At 41.2% G+C, this 26,837-nt stretch overlaps 1 protein-coding gene across 5 annotated transcripts in view; it reads left to right on the top strand.

Annotated features, from left to right (window-relative positions):
• TRAPPC9 (trafficking protein particle complex subunit 9) overlaps positions 1 to 26,837 on the top strand; it is a 330,633-nt gene that overhangs the window by 78,198 nt on the left and 225,598 nt on the right. For all 5 annotated transcript variants that reach the window (XM_034436032.3, XM_034436031.3, XM_034436033.3 and 2 more), the window contains 3 exons: positions 11,297 to 11,439; positions 12,932 to 13,042; positions 25,940 to 26,093. In XM_034436032.3, coding sequence (XP_034291923.1) covers positions 11,297 to 11,439; positions 12,932 to 13,042; positions 25,940 to 26,093 — 408 coding nt within the window. The remainder of the gene's footprint in view (positions 1 to 11,296; positions 11,440 to 12,931; positions 13,043 to 25,939; positions 26,094 to 26,837) is intronic.

Genomic DNA, 26,837 nt, shown 5'->3' with positions numbered 1-26,837 from the left:
TTTATTATTTTGAGATTTTTAGGCTGCCCTGAGTCTACCAGAATAAGCAGCTATAGCAAATTTAATTATAATGCTGATGCCGATAATAATTTTACTGTTATTTTGAGGCATTCCACTTTCTGTATCTCCCTGGGAAAATCAACCAACCTGCATAATATGCGAGCCATGGTTTGATTCCAGAACTTATTGCTGTACAGCATCTCTTCTCGTCTTTGAAACGTAGTACTATTCTGCTCACACTTTATAAGCTAGGCTATTTTCAGCCAGCTAGAATTTAAAATATTCTTCCTGCACCTGGAAAAAGTGATTTATTGACCCAAAGTCAATGCTTCATGAGAGTCTAGTACTACACGGTCTGGCTGAGGAAGTAGGCGGAGGGGTCAGCCGTGCATTAATTACAATCAATCAGATCAGAATAGAGCTGGGAGGGACTTTGGAGGTCTTCTAGTCGAACCCTTTGCTCAAGCAGAAGACCCTGTATCATTTCATTTAATTCATTTAATAATTTTAAATTATTTTAATTGATGTGGTCTTGTGTTTTTAATAGGCTGTACACCGCCCTGAGTCCTTCGGGAGAAGGGCGGTATAGAAATAAAATGTATGTATGTATGTATGTGTTTGTTTGTTTGTTTGTTTGTTTGTTTGTTTGTTTATTTATTTATTTATTTATTTATTTATTTATTTATTTATTTATTTATTTCAGACAAGTGACTGTCCAATCTCTTCTTAAAAACCTCCAGTGATGAAGCACCCACAACTTCTGGAGGCAGAGCTGTTCCACTGGTTAATTGTCCTCACTGTTAGGAAGTTTCTCCTTAATTTCAGGTTGCTTCTCATCTTGATTAGTTTCCATCCATTGTTTCTTATCTTGCCTTCTGGTTCTTTGGAAAATAAGTTGTCTCCTCTTCTTTGTGGCAGCCTCCAGTATACTGCAATTCATTCATTCATTCATTCATTCATTCATTCATTCATTCATTCATTCATTCATAATAGAGGTAGAAGGGACCTTGGAGGTCTTCTAGTCCAACCCCGTGATCAAGCAGGAGACCCTATACCATTTCAGAGAAATGGTTATCCAATCTCTTCTTAAAAACCTCCATGGTGGAGTATCCACAATGTCTGGTGGCAGGCTGTTCCACTGGTTAATAGTCTTCACTGTTAGGAAGTTTCTCCTTAATTCCAGGTTGCTTCTCTCCTTGATTAGTTTCCATCCATTGTTTCTTGTTTTGCCTTCTGATACTTCGGAAAATAAGTTGGACCCCCCCCCCCTCTTTGTGGCAGCCCCTCAAATACTGGAATCTTGTAGTAATGAAACAATCCCGCATTGATGAAACGATGATTGATGAAACAATCCATCTTTGGGTTTTCTTTCTCTCCCTTTGCTACTCCTGCTGTGTTGTTATATAAAGAGATGATGCAATTTCACTGCTCGGGGGCCTGATAGGACATTCAGAGAAGGGAGCCAAACACGTGGCCTCGTGCACATGCTGTCGCTAAAATTCTGCTTTCCATGCCTCCCGTTTTAAAAGAAAACTTCACAGCTTGGCAGAACCATTGTGAGTAATTGTGCCCCTAAACATTTGGTCAGCGCACAGCTCCCGTTCAAGCTCTCAAGGGCAATTAACCTCATTGAAGGCTTGTTTTAAATAGAGAACTATTTTAAGCACTTAGAACAGAAACAGCCCCTCTGATGTTGTTGCTTGGTTTTGCATAGATCGGAGCAGCCTCAGATTTATTAGATGATTTGACAGATAGTCACGCTGCTGAGCAAAGGGCATTTTGGTAAATCATATCATTTGTTTCAAGTAGCTTTAGAGAAGTTACGGACAATCTGTGCGTGTTTGTTTAGCTTTTGGAGGAATAGATACCGTGTTCCCCCGAAAATAAGACCCTGTCTTATATTTCTTTGAACCCTGAAATAAGCCCTTGACCTTATTGCCATGGGCTCAAAAGCCCGATTGGGCTTATTATCAGGGGATGTCTTATTTTGGGGAAAACATGATATGTTAAAAAGCAGCTGTTTTTTCACATTCGGTCTTCATCACGGCTTATTACATTTTAAACAGTTGAGATGCCGACAGAGATAATGACATAGCATGAAGTTTCTATAGGGCAGAAACTCGATTTCATTGAAGCCCGCATCAGGGTTGTGTTTGACCTCATGGGGGGGGGGGCGGAATGGGCGTGGCCAGGGTGGGCATGGACAGCTCAACATCACTCGTGTCGGGGGCACCTGTGGTGGCCAGAGCGCTCTGGCAGCAAAAATGGGGTCCTGAGCTCTGTTTTTGCCTGCAACGGCCTCCTGCAACTCCAGTGAAAACTGTTCTGTCCCCGTCTCACACACGCACACAAACAGACAACCGGGGGTTAAATAAACTGGCAGAGAACCAAATTCTTTCGATAAGAGGCTTGGCAGCAACCCAGTAGCTGCTTGCCTAGACTTTACTCATAAACAAAATACACACAGTTCAAGAATTGTCAAGTCCAGTCCGTAATTAAATCCAAGGCCGATAATGTTGTTTCCAAAGATGCAATGTGACTCGATAGTAGTTAGTTTTGTCCGTCACAGAGTCTGAATGGCCACTTCACCCCCTTTTATACCCTGTGGGGTGTGGTCCAGTGACTCAGCTTAATCTCTGGCACGCCTCTTCTTCTGTTGCACACGCTTATCTCTGCGACACTGCCGAGGATCCAGCCAAGACTCATCTCCCTCATTACTGTCCACCTGTGGCTGCGTGGACGTGCTTGGCCCCAGGCCTACCTCTTGACCTTCGGCGGACACTGAAGGCATTGCCAAAAAGGAGGGTCCTGGAGAGGGAGGCCTTGCCAGCTCCTCTCCTTCACTCTCGGAGTCCTCTCCTGCCGATGACACAGGCTCAGGTAACAGAGCCACAACAAAAACGGAGCTTGGGAGGGCCGCCTGCAGCCCTTGCAAGCTCTGCTTTCATTGGCAGAGGCACCGTGGGCTGGTCGTTTGCTGTTTCCAGGGTAGCCCTGTGGACCAGATCTAAGCACCCCGCAAACTGGATCTGGCCTCCGGGCCTAGAGTTTGACACCCTTGCTATAGGGTTGATTTTTTCTTAACTTGATTTTTGCAAAGTCTAGCTATGTTCCAACTGTCCTTTCTTTGCCAACTTTGGGCTAACATTCCTTTGTTATCTTTTCCTCAGAGAATGTAGTTCAGACGTCATGCTGGTGGAATATCTTTCTCACCTGGGTATTCATTTTTCCAAGACTACTTTTTTTGTGTTTGAGTGGCACCGAAAATTAATTCGCCAAATGTTGCGGTCTGGCTGCTTTGATCTGCAAAAAAATAAAATAAAAAATAGTGCTATATCTGGTAACATTAATATATTGGACAGTTGCTCTGGTCTCATGAGATTTTAGGAAGCCTTATGCCCATTTTTCTGTAAATTCAGAAACGGCGACAAATTTGCCTTTGCAGATTTTTGCCGTATCCTGTTTTGCAGAGTTATGAAATGCATACACGCACACATAAGTACAGAGTAGAGAGATGCTTTGGGAATGTTGGAGGTCTTCTCAGCAGTCCAGGAAAAAAAAAAAGACAGAGATAAGCCAAGAAGGGAACACTAGGCTGGACAAACCAGTTGCAGAGGAAAATTATAACTATTGGCATTATTGGTAAAGTACTTTTGTAATGGGTTACCCACAAGTGATGTTTTGGGACAGAATCCTAAAAAAACCCAGATGGTTTACCGTCCCCCTCCCACTCCAATGTCTCCCCCAACACCCAAGTTTTAAAGGTACCATGTTTCCCCGAAAATAAGACCTAACTGGAAAATAAGCCATAGTATGTAATTTGGAGCAAACCTTAATATAAGATCCGGTCTTATTTTCGTGGAAACACCGTACTTGTTAGATAGAGGGTATCTTCATTGAAGTTGAGCAACACCCATTATATGTGATTGACTGTTCACCTGTCAGTATATTCCATCGGTATATTTTTAAGAAATAAACATCCAAATATGCTTTTTCCAAAAGGCAACTGGACTTTCTTGGGTTTTTCTTTGAACATGTTTTGCTTCTCATCCAAGAAGATTCTTCAGTTTCTTCAGAAGAAACTTCTTGAATGAGAAACAAAACGTTTTCAAAGACAAAAGCCAAGAAAGTCCAGTTGGAAAAAGCCCTTTTGGGAAAACCATGACCTGGATGATTGAGAATCTCCACAGACAAACAATAGATACCCAACATAAACCAATATTAAGATACTGAAAGAAGTCAGGTTAGAGCTGGCAAGTACACCCTGCCCTCCCTCCATGACCTGAAACCCATTTGGTGCCTCAAATCAGGGGTGCTATTCAGCAGGTTCTGACAGGTTCTGGGGAACCGGTAGCGGAAATTTTGAGTAGTTCGGAGAACCGGCAAATGCCACTTCTGGCTGGCCCCACAGTGGGGAAGGAATGGAGATTTTGCAATATTCTTCCCCCAGGAGTGGGGAGGGAGTGGGGATTTTGCAGTATCCTTCCCCTGGAGTGCGATGGGAATGGAGATTTTGCAGCATCCTTCCCCCGGAGTGGAGTGGGAATGGAGATTTTGAAGTATCCTTCCCCTGTCACGCCCACCAAGCCACACCACGCCCACCAAGCCACGCCCACAAAACCGGTAGTAAAATAATTGGAATTCCACCACTGCCTCAAACCCAACATATTCGCACAGCCCTAGAAACCAGTTGAATGATTAAAAAACCAGTTCTAAATACAGCGGTCTTTAAGTGGAACCAGTGACCAGTAGGATGATGGACTCATGTTCATAAGAAGGCTGGACAGCCATCTAAACAAGATGCTTTATTATGGATTCCCAGACTGTGTACGCTGTTGAGACACTCTGCCACAGGGCCCCCAGTCAATTAGAAGAAGGGTCCTCAACCAACTGCTAGATACTAGGCTGTGCAAGCGAGAGAAGCTTCATCTGCGTATCCGCGGGATCTAAGTAGCGCACGAAATCAACCCCCCTTCCCTCCCCCTCCCCGCCATTGCTAGTCCTTAGAAAATTTGTTTTTCCTGGTCCCTGATACCAAAAAGATTAGGGCCCACTAAATAAGAAAAAGCATTCATGCCCCACCCTCAAGGTTTCAGATTTAGGTCTTTACATTGTTGTTGCAAAGTTGTGTCCGACCCATCGCGACCCCATGGACAACATTCCTCTAGGCCTTCCTGTCCTCTACCATCCTCTTGAGTCCATTTAAGCTCACGTCTACTGCTTCAGTGACTCCATTCAGCCACCTCATTCTCTGTCATCCCCTTCTTCTTTTGCCCTCAATCTTTCCCAGCATTAGGCTCTTCTCCAGGGAGTCCTTCCTTCTCATTCGGTGGCCAAAGTAGTTGAGTTTCATCTTCAGGATCTGGCCTTCTGAAGAGCAGTCAGGGTTGATCTCCTCTAGGACTGACCGGTTTGATCGCCTTGCAGTCCAAGGGACTCGCAGGAATCTTCTCCAGCACCAGAGTTCAAAGGCTTCTCAATTCTTTGGCGCTCAGCCTTCCTTACGGTCCAACTTTCACAGCCATTACATTTACATTAAAGTGATGGAATTCTGTCTTGTTTTCCACCCAAGTCATTCATTCATGGAGTTTACCGGTATATTGCAAATAGAAAACCACCGTTCACCAATTTAATAATATTTTCTATCATGTTCTATGCTGCACTTTAGATGTGCTTTCGGTGCAGTGAATGGGCCTCTAGCTGTGAAGTCTGCATTAAGGTTAATGGACGTAGCACAGTAAGATCATGGACACTTTTGCTGTAAATTTACCTCACTGCAGGTAACCATTACTCCTTGAGGTCTTGACAATAGGAAGAGCTGTAGAAAAATGCAGCTGTTCCCCGCCCTCCCCCCCTCGGATCCAAACTTTCTTTCTCAAAAAACCCTCTAACCCCCTTTTCACGAATATCGTGTTCCATTTTTATGACATTTTTAATTTCAAGATTTGCGGGGGGTGGGAACTGAAGTAATTCATGTGAAAAACCAAACAAAGCCATCAACACGCCAGAATGCCAGTTTTATGCGAGACAGTGGGGAAGGGCAGGTTAAGTGCTTTGAGGTTGTGAGCACTGAATGGAGTCCAGTGGATTTCTACATTAGTGCTATGATGGCTGGTCAGTCAAAGGTTTAGTCTTTATTTGGCGTTTTTTATTCACCTGTTAAATCCTTCCCAAAGACCTGGAATAGGCAGCTGTTGTTTTTGATGGTGTTAAAGATAAAGCATGATGTATGATGTTCAGCTACCTATCCTCCTCCCCCTCCTCCTCCTCTCTACAAACCTTCACTATCTTTTAACACTGATAATGTTACCTAGTTGGGTAATGAAATGTCTGCAAGAAAGCCACCAAGTTCAGAGAGCACCATGTACTCCGCAGTCGTCATCCTCCTCCTCCTCCTCCTTCTTCACCACCACCACCGCAAAGAGCCTGTAGTACAGTGGACTGAAGCACTGTTATTAACATCTGCTGCTTGCAATTACTGCAAGTTCGAATCTCACCAGGCTCAAGGTTGACTCAGCCTTCCATCCTTTCAAAGGTAGGTGAAATGAGGACCCAGTTTGTCGGGGCAATAAGCTGACTTTGTAAAAATATACAAAAGGATGAAGGCTATTGCTTAACGCATTGTAAGCCACCCTGAGTCTCCGGAGAAGGGTGGCATATAAATTAAAGCAAAAAAAAAAAAAAAACCCTCTTTATCTAAACCGTGTGTGTTTGTGTAGGAATGGTGCGGTGACCTAGAGGTGGAACTCTCACCTCACTATCAGGAGGCTGTGGGTTCGATCCTAGGTAGAGGTAGATATTTCTCTCTCTGGGCACACTGAGAATTTATCTGAACAAAACTCCACATTGGTGACAGGAAGGGCATCCGGCCATTAAAACACTGCTAGCCCCATTCGGTTGCCCAGAGTCCACCCTGCAAGGGATTATTGGCTCATTAAAAGATCATGATGGTGATGGTGATGATGATGATGATGATGATGGTGTGTGTGTTTGTGTATTTGGCATGTATGTGTGTCAACTCAAGGCAGTGAACATACATAATGTTCCTTCCTCATCCTGTTCCCTTTCCCATAACAACAGCCAGTTGAGGTGGGTTGGGTTGAGAGAGAGAGTGACTGGCCCAAGGTCCCTCAGCTAATTTTTATGCCTAAGGCAGGACTGGAACTCACCGTCTCCTGGTTTTTAGGCCAGCACCTTCACCACTACACCAGTGATGCCTTGGAGATATATTGATGGAGAAGGCAATTTTCTTCAGCCTTGTATTTTTTAAGAATTCCATCATCCTCAACCAATATGATCCAAAGTCAGTAATTATAAAAATGTAATTAGACATCTGGAAGGCAGGAAGTGATGACAATAATTGTAATCAAAGCATCTGAAGTCAAATGTAATTAACTAATTAATATTTACAATACAGTACATAATTTATATTCTCAATTCCACAAGTTTTGGCTGGCTTTCAACAATGTATAAATTAAATTAATTAAAAAATGGCATTCTAAAAAAAAAAATCCCATCCAATATTTTATTTTATTTGGGTTTTAGAATCCAAAGCTCCTTTCACCCAATATTCAGATTACAGGAAAATCCAGCTGAGGGAAGGTGGATTTCATCTGGGTCCCCATATATTTGGGGATTCTTTCTCGTCCTTGTTGTGCATTTTTCTTGATGTATTTCAGAGTGAATATCACTTACTAGCTGACTAAAGGGAAAATGAATTCGTTAAGTACAGGAAGTCAACCTAGGACCACAATCGAGGCCAGAATTTCTGTTGCTGAGGAAGGCGGTCGTTAAAGGTGCCCTGTCATATGACCTTCTTTTGCTCTGGTTCTTAAGAGAATCAGTGCAGTTGTTCAGTGAATTTGGCTTCCCCTGTCGACTTCGCTTGTCGAAAGTTGGTTCGGAAGATTACAGTGGAGATCACGTGATCCCAGAACACTGTACCGTCATAAGTACAGGTCTTTTAATGAGCAGCTGAATGTTGATCGCATGACCTTGAGGTTGCTGCAAAGGGACGTAAGTGGAAGAACTGATTATAAATCAGTTTTTTTTCAGTGCCATTGTTAGTGCCATCTCCAAACTCGACATTAAACTTTGAAATGTTATTTCTGTTTTCCTCTTAGGTTTTCTTACTGCTTTTTTATTATTTTAATTATTTTTAACCTATAAAAATGAAGTGTTTTAATACTGTGTGTGACCAACCATATGCTAAATAAATAAATAGTGCCATTGTAACTTTGAGTGGTCACTAAATGAATGATTGTAGGTTGAAGATTCCCTGGATTGCTTTTCTTTGGGTAATTGTCACCATACTCAATTCATTTGTTGGTTCCTAACTTTACATGAGGATGCGTTTAGAATGATGTCCTTCAATTTGTGTCTGCGAAGATTCTCAGTCATCCAGGTCATGGTTGTCCCAAAGGTGCTTTTTTCAAGCGGCAACTGGACTTTCTGGTTTTTCTTTGAAGATGTTTTGCTTCTCATCCAAGAAGCTTCTTCAGCTTTGACTGGATGGTGGGTAATGGAAGGATATATACTCCTTGCAGACAAAGCTGGTCATTTGTATCATTTCAGAGAGTCATTGAGGCCATCTGGAGATTTACCTATGTCATCAAATCTATGTCAAAATTGAACAGCCCTCTCTCAACAGAGGGGGAGGGATACAACATCATCCATCTCCAGTCTACAACACAGTCCCTTCAGCAGTTCAAGAAGGCTCCACACCTATTTGCACAACTCAGGTGACCCTGATGAGACAGATAAACCTCCAGGTGACCTCAACGACTCTCTAAAAAAATGCAAATGACCAGCTGTCTGCAAGAAGTATAAATCCTTCCATTCCCCACCATCCAGTCAGAGCTGAAGAAGCGAAACATCTTCAAGGAAAAAACCAGAAAGTCCAGTTGCCGCTTGAAAAAAAGCACCTTTGGGACAACCATGACCTGGATGACTGAGAATCAAAGCACCTTCAATTTGTATACTTTTCCCACTTGAGTTTAACGGAGAACATTGATTGTCTCATCATCTAGTTAAAAGCTAGAAAAGTGGTTTCGTTTCACTTTAGCGTCTATTTCTGCTGCAGATTAGACCGGTTTTACTTCTGAAAATGTTTTTCCCTTGGCTTCTTTTAACCTCTGACAGTTATTTATAGGAGACAGCACCTCTGCGATAGGAAATATTTTCCAGATAGAAGATGAGTCTCAGCAGAAAACAGCTTTGGACAGGGAAAATGTTCCTGCTTGGGACTTTTATGAAATAGAATGTAAATGTTGCGGCGGATTTAAACAATCGACTGACATCATATATACTTTGACTTTAAGTCTTAGACTCCAAAACAACAGATCAGACAAGTGTTTTTGCCTGTTTTACAAAATTGGACACAATTGTCACTGTCACAAGTAACAGATTAGCTTCATGGCAAATTTGCTTTAAATAAATGATCTGGAACTGTTATTTTTAAAAAATCTTTCTTAATTTGGCAGTCTTCCATATGAATAATACCAAGAAAAGTACATGGATAGACGTGAGCTTAGCTTGAAGATTTATTATTCAAATACATTGGATGTTTTCATTTACTAATATTTTTATTATTGTCTCGAACTAAACTTTCTGTCCATCGCCAAGTATCCAAAAGGCAAAAAGAATTAAGTTATATCCAGTGAAGCCATAGGCTCTCCTCCTCAAAAATGGCAATGTGCTCTGACAGTTACTGTATTAATACAGCACTTGTATTAATACATGTTAAATTTAAATTTTACCGACAAAGAAATAAAGGGAGACTAGTATAGCTATTTCAAGCTGTTTAACTCTAATCAGATAGCCATACCCTTCTGGGATTCGAACCCAGGCCTCTTGCATATTAGGCAGATGTATTAACCTCTAGGTCACAGGCTCTCCTCACTTTGTCAGCTGTACCAGGGGGGAGATTAAGTGTTTTTCTGGTAAGACCAGTCTATCGGGGCAACCTGGTCTACCCAAATATAGGACGGAGCATACGGCTTCTGCTTTCACCTTTCAGCCCCAATCCAGGAGCCTTTGCAGGCAGTCGCTTCCACGACAAACTACTGTGTATTAATACATAACTTGTAAAACTATTAAGGACAAAGGGTAGGATTGAAGCTCCAACTTTTTCAGGTTTCTGTACTTTCTCCATAGGGGTGCAGAGAAATGGTCAATCCTTTCTGAGAATTAAATAAATTCAGCTTTTGTCCCATTGCAAATAATGGAGGTGATGATTGCAAATGCACTTTGTTGCAGTATATTGTGACTTTTTAAAGCTCTGTGAATTCATATTTGACCAGCCAGAGAAACTACCTGAAATGAATCTAAACTAAAAATAATTAATTAACTATATCTCCCTGTGGACGTATGCAGGTTTGCACTGATTGGAATTCATTTGATTAGCTTACGTTCGTATCTGTGTGCCCTCTGGAACATCCTGTCTCCCCCCCCCTCGGGATGTGGTTTGTCCCCACTCTCCTACCCTTCTGCAAAGGCCTAAAGATCTGGCTGTGCCAGTTGGCCTGGGGACCCAATAGAGGAGCATATCGCTGGAGGTGGTTGCTAGACTAACTTGCTGACTCCCCTCTGCACTTTCTGGTCCCCCTCCGCCCATCTTTTTAATTTCATACTATTGTACTTCCATTGTTTATTATTCTTGTTTTAGTCCTTTGCTATTGTCATGCTTACATTTGAAAATCCATTTTATGCTTGTAAACCGCCCACATTAGTCACCGTGAGATGGGTGTCAAATTTTAACAAACAAATCTGTATCTTACTAAAACCTTTGTGTCTGTAACCTTTAATTGGACCGAAACAGCGCACTATAGGGAAACAGTTTTTGAACCAAGGTACCTCAAATGGAGTAACATACAGAATACATCCAAAAGATTATCAGCTATAATCAAGCCAGCAGGAAGTCAGAAGTTGCTTTAACTCCGAAGTTTAAACTCTCTACAAGAATCTGAACTACTAACAGCCAAACAAATGGGCAGTAGATAACAATTAATGGAAGTCAAGGTGGGCTGGATTTTAGATCTCTTGTGGACGGGAAGGAACTCAAGACTGATGATGTGTTTGACCCCGCCCTCGGGCTCAGCCTGGTTGTCTCCATAGATTGTATAGTATACATTTAATGTTGAACTTGTGCATTTGATGATGTGTGTATCATGTTACACAGGTAATTAGACACTTAACATGTTTGGGTTAAGCATTTGAAGCTATCTGAACAATTTATAAATAAATAGCACCATGGCGGAAATAAATAGATTTAATATTTTAACTGTTCTATTTTTAGACGCTGGAAGCCATCTTGAATTTCAGATACTCAGGAGGTCCTGGACATATTGAGGGATATTATAGGAACTTGTCCCTGGGACTTCATGTGGAAGTTGAACCATCTGTATTCTTCACACGTGTCAGTACCTTGCCCGCAACAAGGTAAGTTGCATCTATTGAGAAAAGTATTTCTTTACTGAAGGTGAACAATGGTATAATCAACTCCTGTTAGGTTGCAGTTCTTCATATCAGCTCCTTGGCACAGTTGTGCTGTGTGCAGTATTCCCTGCTCTATATTGGGACAGGACTGGTGTAGTTCTGGTACATTTGGCCAGGATGCCACAAGCATTTGTGTAGAGCAGTGGTTCTCAACCTGTGGGTCGGGACCCCTTTGGGGGTCGAACGACCCTTTCACAGGGGTTGCCTAAGACCATCCAAAAACACATATTTTCAATGGTTTTAGGAATAATTTTATGGTTGGGGGTCACCACAACATGAGGAACTGTATTAAAGGGTCGCGGCATTAGGAAGGTTGAGACCCACTGGTGTAGAGGATAAGTTGAAATTTGGTTTGGGATCAAATGAACGTATGCTTGCCACAATAATTAATATGCAGTATGAGGGAAAATACTTTTAAGTAGCCTAGTAAGTAATCTCATTGTCTCCAAGGGTTTAACATTGAGCTTAAGTGAGACTCCCATCTCACAGAAAGGAAAGTTAGAAAACCTACCATATTTTTCAGAGTATAAGACGTACTTTTTGCCCCCCTAAAAGAGGGTGAAATTTTGGGTGCGTCTTATATACCGAATGTAGCCAAAAATGCGAGGCACGGAGGCTGCAATGGTCTGTGGCAATCCCTGCAGCCTGGAACAGCTGATTGGGGTTATTCCAGGAGGCTGATTCATCCACCAATCAGCTGCTCGTGCTGAATCAGGCTGCAATAATGTGCTGAAGCTGACCTGGCTGTTTGCTATTTCCTGCAAGGACTCAGAGTTTGCAGCAGCAATGACATCCAGAAAGCACACACAAGCAGGATTCAATAACTTCTCTTTATATATAATATAACACATGAAGTAAATATACAATCCAAAAGCAGGTTTTCCAATGTGGTAATAAATACAAGCAAAACACAGGCAGAGGAGAGGAGTTTCAGTTTCAGTTTTGAGCAGCAGACTAATTTAGAGCTCAGCACAGACTCAGAGCTGCAGAGCTAAGCCACGCCCAGGCTCCTTGCTGTCTCCTTCCTTGTTGCTCACACAGCATCCCTCAACTGTCTCACACACTGACAGGACGGTAGCCAGATGAATACTGATGGATGCTGATAGGCAGAGGCAGAATTTTTTTTTCTTATTTTCCTCCCCAAAAACTAAGGTGCGTGTTATACTCCAGAACGTTTTATATTCCGAAAAATATGAGTAATCTGCTCTCAACATCATAGTTGTAGCAACCTTTCCCCCTTTATAGGTAAATTATTAGGGAAAAATGTTTTTTTTTTAGATAACCACAGTCTCATTCAGTGATGAAACTGTGCAATAGTGCAAGAACTCTGTATTTTATAGGTTGTCTATAGGTTGTATGAAAGTGTGCAGTACGTTTGATCATAATTGTTGCTACCATATGTTTGATGGGACATTTATTTTAATTTTCCAAATAGTACTCGCCAATGCCATTTGCTCCTTGATGTGTTCAATTCAACGGAACATGAACTCATGATCAGCGCAAAGAACAATGAAGATTTAGTGTTGCATGCTGGAGAATGCCAGCGGTAAGTTCAGACTTCCTTTTTTCACTGGGTTCTCCTCTTTTTCAAGATACATCAGTTCATAGTATCTCCAGACTTATACCGAAGAAGGTATTTTAATTTGAAAAGTTTATTTTGTTGAATTGATTTTTGTTTCCGTAAGATTTTTGCATCCCCGCCCCCCTTGGATGACAATATCCATATCCAATAGCAATATCCAATAGCAGCACACTTTATTGCGGTCATAGACCAAAAAACCAAAACATCCAAGGCACGTAGCTGGCACATGACCAGACTGAAGTGCAAAACGACAACAAGATCAGTGGTAGAAAACCACTCCGTCAAGCTCATAGTTCATGTGTTATAAATTTTTTTAGCTCCAATCTATATGGACTATGGTCGATTAAAATTATACATAGGTAGAAAATACTATATTGCAACTTGCATAAAATCCACACATCGGCACTTTATACAACCACCAGCTAGCTCAACCGCTGACGATCAGTGAGGCTGACCTCAGTCAATGGGTCCAGCCCGTCCCTTCCCCCGGCTCTTACATCCCAAGACTGCAGCAAAAAATTTTGCTACCTTTAATGTAATCTTAGAATCAGTATCTTGGAGTAAGAAGCGAAGGCTAAGATTTTCAGATGTTCCAGGAAATCTTTGGCAAATGGGAGAAATAAGTTCTGACCTTACCTCCCGATAATGGGGGCATATAAATACGATGTGAGCCAACGATTCCGGAGATCAGCCGTCACATGGACAGTGGGTGGATTTCACACCCCCTGAGCACCTGCTTTCTAGGACATTCGAGGGGATCACATTAAAACGTGCCTTTAGAAACGCCAATCTGTATTTGACAAAGGATAGCGCACAGAGATATTTAGGGGGGTGCGTTTGGGGAGTAATACCAAGAGAAAACGGAGAACATACTCCTGCACCAAATGCCAGATTCTGTTGTCTTTCAATATCATCCAATCGCTGGAATATCAGTGATTTGGCTGCATCTGGGCCAAGCATAAGGGCTTCAATAGGGGGAATACCTATCTTCATAAGTTTGGTGTGAATATTGCTGATGACAATATATGGAGGATGACTTTAGAGAAAAACCAGAAATAAAAAAAGAAAAGAAAATTATATAAGAACAGTAAGAGACAGCTTGGTCTAGTGGTTAAAGTGCCAGACTGGAAAACAGGAAACCTTAAGTTCAAGTCTTGCCTTAGCCATGAAAGCCAGTTGGGTGACCTTGGGCCAATCACTCTCTCTCTCTCAGCCCAACCCACCTCACAAGGTTGTTGTTGTGGGGAAAATCGGAGGAGGAAGAAATGTTCGATAGGTTTGCCACCTTGACTTATTTGTAAAAACAATAAGAGTGAAATATAAATAAATATATAAATGTCATGTGATATTGCAGTTAACTAAACAGTACAGTTGAGCTTAACAGAGTTATGTTAAAGCAATAGCACTTAAGATTTATATACCGCTTCACAGTGCTTTACAGCCCCCTCTAAGCGGTTTACAGAGTCAGCCTCTTGCCCACAACCATCTGGATCCTCATTTTACTGACCTCTGAAGGATGGAAGACTGAGTCAATCTTGAGCCCGTCAGGATCGAATTCCTGGCAGTGGGCAGAATCAGCCTGCAATACTGCATTCTAATCACTGCGTTGCCAGAGCTCATGATATCCTAGAGTTCTCCCCAGAAGAAACAAATGTCATTTTAGGATAGTCTGGATTATCTTGTAACAGTGACAGTGACAAATTGATAACAATTCGTATTCAACAACCACTTTAGTGACTTATTTTCCTTTTAAAAATCCAGTGATTTAATTTTAGTTTGGTGGCAACCTGACGGACTCGCCTCTTCCCTTTCTCACAATAAAAAGAGTATTTTTACTGCAAAAGCAGGTGAGCAATAAAAGGAGGAATGGGACAGGAAGAAAATAGGCAAAGTATATAATTAAAGGTCATTAAAAGTAGGAAAAGAGGTGAAGCATATCATGAAATGCCGCTCTTTCGTTTGCATTTTAAAATAGTTTCTTTGGCAACCGAAGAATGTGCTGGCTATAGAAAATTTAGGCTGATCTGTATAATCAGCCTCTGGACATCAAAGAAAGCAAAAAGTTGTTATTTTATTATTGTTTCCTTGAGGAAACCCGCAATTTTCAAATTTCCAAGTGCCTAATTCTCCCTTCCGCATTAATGGAGATTTTCTTTTCATTTGTCTCGAAATTGAAATGCTTGACAGCCAGCAGAACATGTCGGGTATTCATTTATTATCATTTGTATAACCCTTTTGGCATTAATAGAGTCACAAACCTCCTCTGAAAGTATTAGCTGAAGCTTGGGAAGTGAAGTTCTGGCTATGGAATACAGTTGCAGTGGCAGCTTTTCCAATTTACCTCCCATGTGCATTCGCGGAAAATAATGAACTCCCCTAAACAATAAGCCAGAAAAGAAATAGGAAACTGATCCATGTAAACATTTGAAAACTAAAATGTCTTGGCATCAGTTGTTTTCCTAGAGTACACTCACGGTCACAATTGAGCCCAAAATTCCTGTTGTTAAGCAAGACAGTTGTTCAGTGAATTTTTCCCCATTTTATCACCTTTCTTGCCACAGATGTTAAGTGAATCATTAGAGTTGTTAACTACTGTGTTTCCCGAAAATAACACCCGACCGAAAAATAAGCCCTAGCATGATTTTTCTGGATGCTCATAATATTAGCCCTACCTCAAAAATAAGCCCCAGTTGCCAGCTAGACAGACAGATTTAGTACTGCTTTAGTACAGTTAATTAGGACATTCGTCGGAGCCCTGACAGCTGCATTTCCCCGAAAATAAGACCTAATGGGTCTTTTGGAGCAAAAATTAATATAAGACCCAGTACTATTTTCGGGGAAACATGGTAGTAATACAATTGTTAAATGAATCTGGCTGTCAGCGTTCCAGAAAGTCCCCAACTCCAAGTAAAAACTCTGAGGCAGGCATTTCTCAAATTTCCATTTTATTAGAGTAGGTATACTGGCACATCGGGGAAAACCCGAATCTGAGGGTTGCGGGTTTTCCTTCAGTAAATCAACACCCCAAACCCAGCCCCTTCACCCATCAGTCTGTCACATGGTCCAATCATCATCCGTCCCAACTACAGCCATCCCTCCAACCACTCCTCCTCTGGATGCATTAACACCATGACCTTGACCGAAGGGAAGAATGCTATTATGTCTAACTACATTCACTCTCCTAAATCCCCCCCACTCCCACTTTCCCAGGTGCATGGAGTTGGCAGCGTGGAAGCTTCTGGTGCTAATAGGGCTTCCAAAGCTGACACTGGCTTCCCCATTGACTTGGCTTATCAGAAGATGGCAAAAGTGATCCAAGGACAGTGCAACCGTCGTAAATATGATCTAGTTGCCAAGCATCCAAAATTTTTATCACGTGACCATGGGGATGCTGCAATGGTCATAAGTGTGAAAAAATGATAATAAGTCATTTTTTTTCAGTGCCGTTCTAACTTCAAACTGTCACTAAAGGAATGGTTGTAAGTCAAGGACTACCTGTCCTTTTTTTTTTTTAATAGAGTACACAGGATTGTTATTGAAAAGTGCCATCGGATGAATTTTGAAAATGGAGCATTATTCTCTCTTGTCATACTTGATAGCAAGCTACCTGCTATTTTCAGAGACAATTGAAAAATTCTCTAATTGTAAATATATTTCACACACACACATACACACAGACAATTTTTTGGAGGGATGGGTATAGGCCAGAGGGTAAGGACTCCTGAAATATTGTGTTTGTGTGTCGGATTGCTAGCCCTAGCAATCACTCTCACTGGGATTGCTTACTCCTAGATCTATTATATGTGCACATGTGACAGACAGGCTACAGACCAACTCAAGATACAGCTGGAAATTGAAAATTTTCTCATCTTTAACTTAAGGACCTAATGTCATTCTCTTTGGGATCATCCAGTGTGATTGTTATAAAGATGTTAAACAGTCTTTCCTAGCTCCTTTACTCTGTGCTGCTTCTTGGAATAGAACAAAAGTATCACGTTCTTTAAATAGTGGCAGCTAACAACATCATCCAATTTCTTCTGTGACACAAATACTGCATTTCTCATTAATGGTGACTTGAAATTGCCTTTAGTTGCTATAGTAACTCTATCAGTTTTACACATAGCATTTATTCTGAGAAAGGTTATTGTGGCAAATGCTACTAATTGGGAAGCTTTCCCATAGAAGCTACTATTTTTAAGCTGTGTTAATATTCCACCTGTTAAATATAGCGAAAAACGATAGATCAGCAGTAAACGGTAAATTTTAAATAATGCTGTTGTTTTTACTAAACAGATTTTGTTTCTGATTAGTGAGTGCGAGAGAGTTGATGTTATAGTTGATTACCCTACCCAATTGAGGGACTCTGTATATGAAATCACATGGTATCACTGATAGGTCCCTTCCCTACCCTACCCTACCCTACCCTACCCTACCCTACCCTACCCACAGGTAGGTTCTGCTTGAGCAGGGGGTTGGACTAGAAGACCTCCAAGGTCTCTTCCAACTCTATTCTGATTGATCTGAGGTTATATTTACCTACTTTTAAGAATTGCTAAGGACCATATGATTTGTACTATGTCCTAATAAGGTCAACCATAGAACTCAAAGAGAGTGTGCTTACTTTTTCATATGACGGTACATACGTACACTGAAATATGGCATGGTGAAAGTAAATTCCAAATTTTGGAAAAATATTTGAAACAACCAAATAAAACACAAGTAGTCACGTGGATATCTAATACAGAAAAACATGCAAAATGTGAACAAATTGAAATGCTTTAACAACAGCAGAAATGATAAAAGCATGAATAAAGGAGGTAGAAGAATTAGAAGCGCATTAGGAAAAGATGAGCTTCATGGAGTCTGGTTCAGCGATCTTATTCATTTTACATCCTCTTCGTACAAAAAATTTCAAACAAATGTTGCAGCAAGGATGAATAGATGACTAGTTCAATGAACCATTTCCAGTTTGATTATGACCTTTTTTTGAGGTCCTGGCCTCAGAACAATAAAGATCATTCCAAATTGAATTGCACCATTGGTTATATAAAGCTATTATGATAGTGACCGTTTTATTTTAAATTGCTGGTCTAATGATCTCCGTCGTTGGTCTCAACAGTGGCTGTGGTTGTGTGCAACAGAGATTGTCCACAACAAGATCTTGATGAGGAGTTCTTTGTGACCTCAGAATTCCTTAAATGTTGGTTTTGGCCTTGATGTTGTTGATTGTAATATGTCTTTGTGTAATTTTCAATCTCTAACTCTTCAATATCCTTTGACTGTGCAAAAATGGTGCCCTACTATAGAAAATTTCCATATCACTAATAACGTGCATTCTGATTAATCATATTGAATTTTTTGGCAGTTTATTCTTCAGTCTCTTCCCAACAATCGGAAGGACGGAAGAGACAGACTTTTAACTTGGATGACTAGCTTTTAATTCAAATTTGTGCAGAGTAGTAGAGGTGTCCCTTGTGCTGAAGATAAAGCTGTAAAGTGAGCCTGGTTCATCTTTTATAGAGAAATCAAATAATAGCAATAGCTGTAGCACTTAGACTTATATACCGCTTCAAAGTGTTTTACACCCCCCTCTAAGCGGTTTACAGGATTAGCATATTTCCCCCAACAATCTGGGTCCTCATTTTACCAACCTCGGAAGGATGGAAGGCTGAGTCAACCTTGAGCCTGGTGAGATTCAAACTGCCAAATTGCAGTCAGCCAGCAGTCGGCAGAAGTAGCCTGCAGTACTGCATTCTAACCACTGCCTCACCACGGCTCTTATGTAAAAGTTACACTTATAGAAAGGGTACACTTCAGTAGTGGGTTTCACTTACCTTTGCTACCAGTTCGGAACTGTGAGCACGGCACTTCCGCTCACCTTCTGCGCATCAGATTGGTCTAACAAGTGGCAACTTCAAACCTCAACCAACAAATGCTCTGTCTTGCACATTGGCAAAAAAAATCAAAACATAAAATACAAATTAAGTGGACATGACCTTGTAGATGACCCTCACTCTATCAAGGACCTTGGAGTACTCATTTCTAAAGATCTAAGTGCCTGAGCCCACTTTAACAACATTACCAAAAAGGCATTAAGAGTTGTAAATCTAATCTTGCGTAGCTTCTTCTCTGGTAATATTGTACTACTAACTAGAGCATACAAAACATTTGCTAGACCAATTCTCAAATACAGCTCATCTGTCTGGAACTCGCACTGCACATCGGACATAAATACAATCGAGAGAGTCCAGAGATATTTTACAAGAAGAGTCCTTCATTCCTCTAACCGCAATAAAATACCACCAGACCTTATGCCACCAGACTTGAAATTTTGGGCTTAGAAAACTTAGAACCATGCCAACTTCCGTCTGACCTAAGCATAGTACATAAAATTATCTGCCACAATGTCCTTTCTGTCAATGACTACTTCAGCTTCAACCACAACAATACACGAACAAATAATAGATACAAACTCAAGGTAAAATGTTCCAAACTCGATTGCAGAAAATATGACTTCAGTAACAGAGTGGTCAATGCCTGGAATGCACTCTCTGACTCTGTAGTTTCTTCCCCAAACCCCCAAAACTTTAACCTTCAACTGTCTGCTGTTGACCTCACCCCATTCCTAAGAGGTCTGTAAGGGGCGTGCATAAGTGCACCAGTGTCCCTGTCCTAATATTCCTTTTTACTTACTCTTTTCATGTATTCAAATTATGTTTATACTTTTACCTATTATCTTATATATGCTTGACAAATAAATAAATAAATGAGCAGAGCGTCCGTGATGACGTCCGGGCGGGTGGGCGGAGCCTCCTGCTCCAGCCGCTCCCAGTTCGCCTGAACCGGGGCAAACCCACCACAGGTACTCTTAAATAGAAAGGTTACACTTATGATGCCACTTGTATCCTTAAAGTAGTTCCGGGGCTGGGCAGGCTAGAAATGTCCTGTACCATGTTTCCAGAACCAAATTACAAGTAGATAGATTGGAAGGATGTCACTGATAACAGAGTGAGAAATATTACTGAAAGCTCTAAAGCAGCTAAGAGGAGCCTGCTACTCTCTAGCTAATTCAGTAGATCACTGAATATGGCAGCTCATTATCCAATAATTGAAACAGAATCTTCAGATATATAAGTAGTATAGTATATATGAGTACTATAGTATGAGTAGAGTAGTATATGAGTAGTATGTAGGTCTTCATGATCAAACAAGAAGAGCCCTGGTGGCGCGGCAGACTAAATCACTGTTATTAACATCAGCTGCCTGCAATTACTGCAAGTTCGAATCTTGCCAGGCTCAAGGTTGACTCAGCCTTCCATCCTTTCTAAGGTAGGTAAAATGAGGACCCAGATTGTGGGGGCAATAAGCTGACTTTGTATAAATATACAAAAGTATGAAGGCTATTGCTTAACGCATTGTAAGCCGCCCTGAGTCTCCGGAGAAGGGCGGCATATAAATCAAATTAAAAAAACAAACAAACAAATAATACAGTATTGTGATCGCACTCTTTTTAGTAAAGTGACCGACCCAATCAATTCTAGGGCTCCTTTAAAAAAAGAAATGATGATATATTACTGATATATATTACAAAATTCCAGGTTTTACACTTTGGCAGACTTGTGAAACACCATTATTATTAGTGCTGGAGCAACAGGAATAATACACACAAGTAAATCAGTACAAAATTAATCGGCAGCAGAATAAACGAAATCTTTCCTTTGTGTACTCTTAAACCAGGAACAAGGACTGCTTGAGGCTGAGTGACTGAAACAATAAAGCATCACCTTTTTTTAATTAAATAATATCTTGATAGATGAAAAGTGGTTTAAAGGATATAAGCCATGTAAATCAGCAAGAATACAAATGAATTGTAACCATTACAATTTATCAAGCAAAAGCTTTAGGGCAACTATAAATTGTCCTCAATTGAAAACCACTCATGTAACGACTGTTTGAAGTTAACGATAGTGCTGAAAAAAGTCACTTATGACTGATCCTCACACTTATGACTATTACAGAAGCCCCTGGATCATGTGATAAAAACTTGGATGTTTGGTAACCGGCATGTATTTATGACAATTACAGCATTCCAGGGTTATTTGATTGCCATTTGTAACCTTCCCAGGAGCCTTCTGATAAGCAAAGTTAGTGGAAGAAGCCAGATTCATTTAATGACCACGTGATTCGCTTAACAACCGGGGCATAAAAGGTTGTAAAATAAGGTACAATGTACTTAACAACCACATCAGTTAGGGAGCAAAGTTTCAGTTCCAACTGTGGTTGTAAATCAAGGACCAACTATTATTTCTAGCATTAGTTCAGATTTTAATTTTTAAAATGTTTTTCCCCCCCAACATTAAAGCTTCTGCAGGAAATCCATTGTAAAGTTTAAGATTTAAAATGGATTGCTATATATCCCTAGTATTTGTGTCTATTCTGACTAAGGGTTTTTCTTTTGATTCCTACTTAAATGCTGGCTTCGGGTTGTAATGAATAAAACTTAAATTATCTTCACTACAGGAAGGCAAATTTCATAACTGATGGTTTTACAATTTTGCTAACAGTTTTTATAAGCAGACCTCTAGGCAATTTTTAATCATTGTGATGAGATCATGATTCCTTCACAGTTAATTGAGATACAATGATCCAGAAATTCATGTAATCATAACCACGAACATTCATTGTCATTTTGCGGGTAAAAATGCCAGAGCTGTGGATGAAATGGACCAAACAATAGCAATAACGCTTAGACTTATGTACCACTTCACAGTGCTTTAAAGCCCACTCAGAACAGTTTACAGAGTCAACCTATTGCCCCCAACAATCTGGGTCCTCATTTTACTGACCTCCGAAAGGTAGAAGGCTGAATTAACCTTGAGCTGGTCAGAATCGAATTGCTGGCAGTTGGCAGAATTAGCCTGCAACATTGCAGGCTAATGTATACTGCAAATTATAGAATGGTAGTTAAACCCATACAACTGATCTGTAATCCCATCTAGCCCCTCAGTCTCTGACTTGAGAATGATGACCTTTTATAATCCTTACTATAGATATAGGTTGAGCGGTATGGTGGCCTAGTGGTGAAGATGCTAGCCTCTCCCTTGGAAAGTTGAGAGTTCAATCCTAAATAGCAGCAGATGTTTGTCTCCTAGGGCGTTGAGAAAAAAATATCTGCTGCAAACTTCGCTTAGGTGTCAGGAAGGGCATCCAGCTACTAAATGCTCACCTCCATCCAGTTGCCCTGACTCTACCCCAGATTAAGGGATTACAGGGTTGTAAAAAGGGAGTTACTGTAGATATAGATCCCAGAAATAGAAATCTAATAAAAGGTACCTCTCCTTAAAAAACTACATGCTACCAAAATTTTTGAATGAAGTTTTATAGAAGTCTTGTCTGGCTATAAATGAGATTCAGGTTGTGCAAATAGGCCTATTCAATGGAAGTTCAGAACCACCAAGGAGCTCTTAGTTGGAGATAAGAATCTTGATATGGGAAGATCAGAATCAAATCCAGGTCTTCTAATACTTAACCTTTTTATTGCTCTTCATGTTGCCAATCCATTAACTGAGAACATCAGCGTATCATTGCAAAATTTTTGGACTGTAAAAAATAGGTGATAGGAGTTATTTTTTTCCCCCAGGTATTCAGGTTTCCCTAGCAATTATAGAAGTTAGGGATGTAGATAATCTGGAATTAAAAACAAAGAAAGAATGAAGATGACCTAATCTGACCTTGATTGGATTTTTGGTATTCTGTACAGATTACAGTGGATCCATGGCATACAGGTGGTGTACACTAATATAGTCTAAAACTAGTATATTTAACATCAGTATAATCTACTCTGTTTCCCCAAAAATAAGACCTCCCCAGATAAAAAGCCCTCCCCCGAAAGTAAGCCCTCCCCCGAAAGTAAGCCCTCCCAAAAATATTTAAACACATGCGTAGCCGGTCCCCGCCATTTCCTCCAGTTAGGGTTAGGGAGACAGAGTTGGAAATCAGGTAAGACAGCAAGAGGAGCCCCATCTTGCTCCATGTGCCCCAAAATAATAAGACCTCCCCCAAAATAAGGCCAAGCGCTTATTTCGGGGTTCAAAAAATATAAGACAGGGTCTTATTTTCGGAGAAACACGGTAGCATTTTTCCGTAGGAAGCATACCCGATGTTTGTTTTCAAGAAGCCTACATTTCAAAGCACCTATATTTTCCTAAAGAATGGAGATCAGAATATCTCCCTTGGGAAGACTACATTCCTGAGGTATTCTGTAAAACTCACATATCCTTAATTTTTTTTATCAATCTTTTACGTGCCCATGTGTAATTTGCTCTGACAGTATGATGAAGGACTGAGGAAAGACACCATCTGTTGTGGCCTGCTGGCCGCCGGCTTCTCCAGCAGCCGAATCAGATGAGGAGGTGTGGGAGTCAGGGTCAGCTTCAAGGCAACCTGAGAGCTCTGAGTGGGAAGAGGGAATGGAACTGGCAGAGAGAGAGACAGAGGTGGAGACTGGGCTGTCCGTCAGCCCTCAGATGGCGAGTCAACAGCCCCCAGATCTTGAGGTGGCTTGTTTCCTGATTGCTTATTTGTACCCTATAACTATCATTAAGTGTTGTACCTTATGATTCTTGACGAACGTATCTTTTCTTTTATGTACACTGAGAGCGTATGCACCAAGGCAAATTCCTTGTGTGTCCAATCACACTTGGCCAATAAAAAATTCTATTCTATTCTATTCTATTCTATTCTATTCTATTCTATTCTATTCTATTCTATTCTATTCTATTCTATTCTATTCGGAAGAAGAGGAACAGGTGGGTCCAGTGCCTCATGCGTGGATGTGCAGAAGGCAGAGGAGAGGAGAGCAGTGGAAATCTATGGGCTGATCCTTGGGACAGAAGAGCCATCGCTGCTAGCGAAGCCCCATCCTAGCTCTGGGGATGAAAGGCAGGGGGCAGAGATGAATAGATGTGGCAGGCAACTATTCATCTCCCTGCCGGACAGACTTGTTAGCCTGCAGTGAGAGAAAAACTTTTTGCAGGGGCTGCTGGCCAGGGGTGAAATTCAAAAAATTTCCCTACCGGTTCTGTGGGCGTGGCTTGATGTGCATGGCAGGGGAAGTATGCTGCAAAATCCCCATTCCCTCCCCACTCCTGGGGGAAGGATATTACAAAATCTCCATTCCCACCCCACTCTGGGGCCAGCCAGAGGTGGTATTTGCCGGTTCTCTGAACTATTCAAAATTTCTGCTACTGGTTCTCCAGAACCTGCTGGATTTCACCCTTGCTGCTGGCGCTCCTAATAAAGGAATCATTGCTTCAACTACAGAGGGTTCATCGTGTTTGGGGAACAGGATCAGAATACCATCAAACTTTTTAGAAGCATAGCAGGACACTTAACTTTGAGAAGGCATACAAGTAGATTGTTTGTCAGGTTCTTGCACATTTCCACCGGCGTTGCAATAATGTCTTGGCTGCCGGACAACCACGTTGGAGATTATGACAGATGATGGCAATTACTATCTGATCTTTTCAATCCTCTCCAATAAACTTTATAATACCAAGCTAGGAAATTGTTGGAGGTGTCCTTTATGAATACTACAGAAATGTCTACCGGTATGAGAAAGTGCCCAGTGCCACTTTTTATCAGGCGGAATTATTAGATAATTGCTTTAAAATCTAGATTGGTTCCTCAGAGATAAAGAGTGACAAATTGGTCTATAATCCAACCCTTCAATTTCCGATACTCCTGGATAAAACAAATCACAATATATTTTTGGGGGAAAGACAGTGTAATACACAACTGCACCTGCAGGAATCCACCTTGGTGCTTTTCACCTTTCTTCCCTTCTTCGCTTTACTGCAGTCCTCGGTTTAACAATCCTAATTGTTAAACTTTCTGTATCTTAAGTGATGTGGTCATAAAGCAGGACATGACGTGACCATATTGCTTAGTGATGGAAATCCTGGCATGTGCGGTTGCCGTCATAAGTCCAGATGCATGGGTCATTAAGTGGGGAATCCTAGGTAAAGTGTTCTGACCCAGCCTTCGCAAGTAGTGAGAAGATGTTTACTCGTGAGTAAAACAAACCTTTTGATAACAGGGCAGTAAGTCTTTTATTCACAGGGATAAACAAATAAACAAACAAAAAAATCAAATGTAAGTAGTCCCAACAAACCTGGGTTTGTCTAAGAAATCCGAATTGCTTTCTGTATAGTAGAAACGAATGGTTGTCTCAGGCAACCAGCTATTCCCAAACCCCTCCTATTTATTCCCCAGCCAGGGAGGGGCTGGCTAGCGTCTCCGTCTGCTTTTCCCTGAGAGCCGGCTTATTGCTTTCCTTTGCTCTCCTCTCCTTTCCTCTCTGCACATCTGGGATGGGCCCCATCTGTTCCTCCCCCTCACTCAGCTCAGGCCCCGAAGACAGCTGCCTCTCCACTTGGGGGAGGATGGAAGGCCCTGGCTCTGCCTCTGATGCTGTTTCCTTATCATATCATTATCAACAGGGAATATTCCCTATTCCTTCCAAAGGCTCCGAAGCCGGCCCACGCCCTCCTTCCACCTCCATCTAGCTCTACAGCTAGCTTTGCTGGCAGCTGATGGGCCACAACAGTAAAGAACTCGGGGGAGGGGGAGGTGCTGGGAAGATTGGCTCACCATCAAAAACATTGCAAAATCAGATCACATGACGACCCGCTTAACGACGTGACCACAATTGCAGTCATAAGTCGAGGACTGCCTGTATTAGCAGAAATGCATCTCATCGCTGTTTCCTGTTATTTCACTGAGGTGGTGCATCTTTGCCGCGGGATCCGCAAAACGTCCCATAAAAGTTAGCCAGTAAATTCTTTCTCTTTTCAATTGTAGCATGGCTATACAAGTCGACAAATTCACCTTCGAAAGTTACCCAGACTCACCCGGTGAAAGAGTACAATATGCAAATCCAAAGCAGCTGGAAGAAGAGAGAAAGCAAGCAAAAAGCCTGGAGATCAACAACAAGTTAGACATTGTCTGGAAAATTATATCCTTTTTTTTCAGAAATTCTCAAGTTAATTCATTTCTAGGAATGCATATGAAAAAGAAATGGTTTAAAATGGTGCATTTTACATAATCACGAACTTTTAAACTAATTTTAACGAATACTTTGATTTTATTTATTTATTTATTGGTTTGATTTATATGCCACCTTTTTCCGGAGACACAAGGAGGCTTACAATGCATTAAGCAATAGCCTTCATACTTTTGTATATACCTGCTTAGTAGGGCTTTCAGCCCCCCCCCAAGCGGTGTTCTTTTTTATACAAAGTCAGCTTATTGCCCCCACAATCCGGGTCCCCATTTTACCTACCTCGGAAGGATGGAAGGCTGAGTCAACCTTGAGCTTGGTGAGATTTGAACTTGCAGTAATTGCAGGCAGCTGATGTTACTTAACAGTGCTTTAGTCTGCTGCGCCACCAAGGCTCTTTAGATTTCTCTTTAGGTTTTTTTTCAAGCCGCCTTATTTTCTCCCTCCAGTTGAGCGTTCCACACAGCTTTTATGTTTTAAATAATGAAGAACTGTAGTGTGTATTTTTATGAACATTGGCATAACTCCGAGTCTTCCAAGACGTCCCTTTGAGAATATCAGTAAGAAAATAGAATCTGACTCCTGACCGCAGTCCATGGGATATAAGAAGAAGAAATATGATTAGAGAGATGCTAGAAATACTTTTGCTCTGACCCCTGAGGCATTAAAAGTGGCAGACATAGCTTTAATGGAAAGCAT

This window comes from Pantherophis guttatus, chromosome 3 (genome assembly GCF_059756535.1).
Source record: "Pantherophis guttatus breed Tessera chromosome 3, ASM5975653v1, whole genome shotgun sequence".
Classification (NCBI taxonomy): domain Eukaryota; kingdom Metazoa; phylum Chordata; class Lepidosauria; order Squamata; family Colubridae; genus Pantherophis; species Pantherophis guttatus.
Note: the sequence above shows the minus strand (reverse complement) of the source record. Positions and strands in the feature narration are given on the sequence as shown.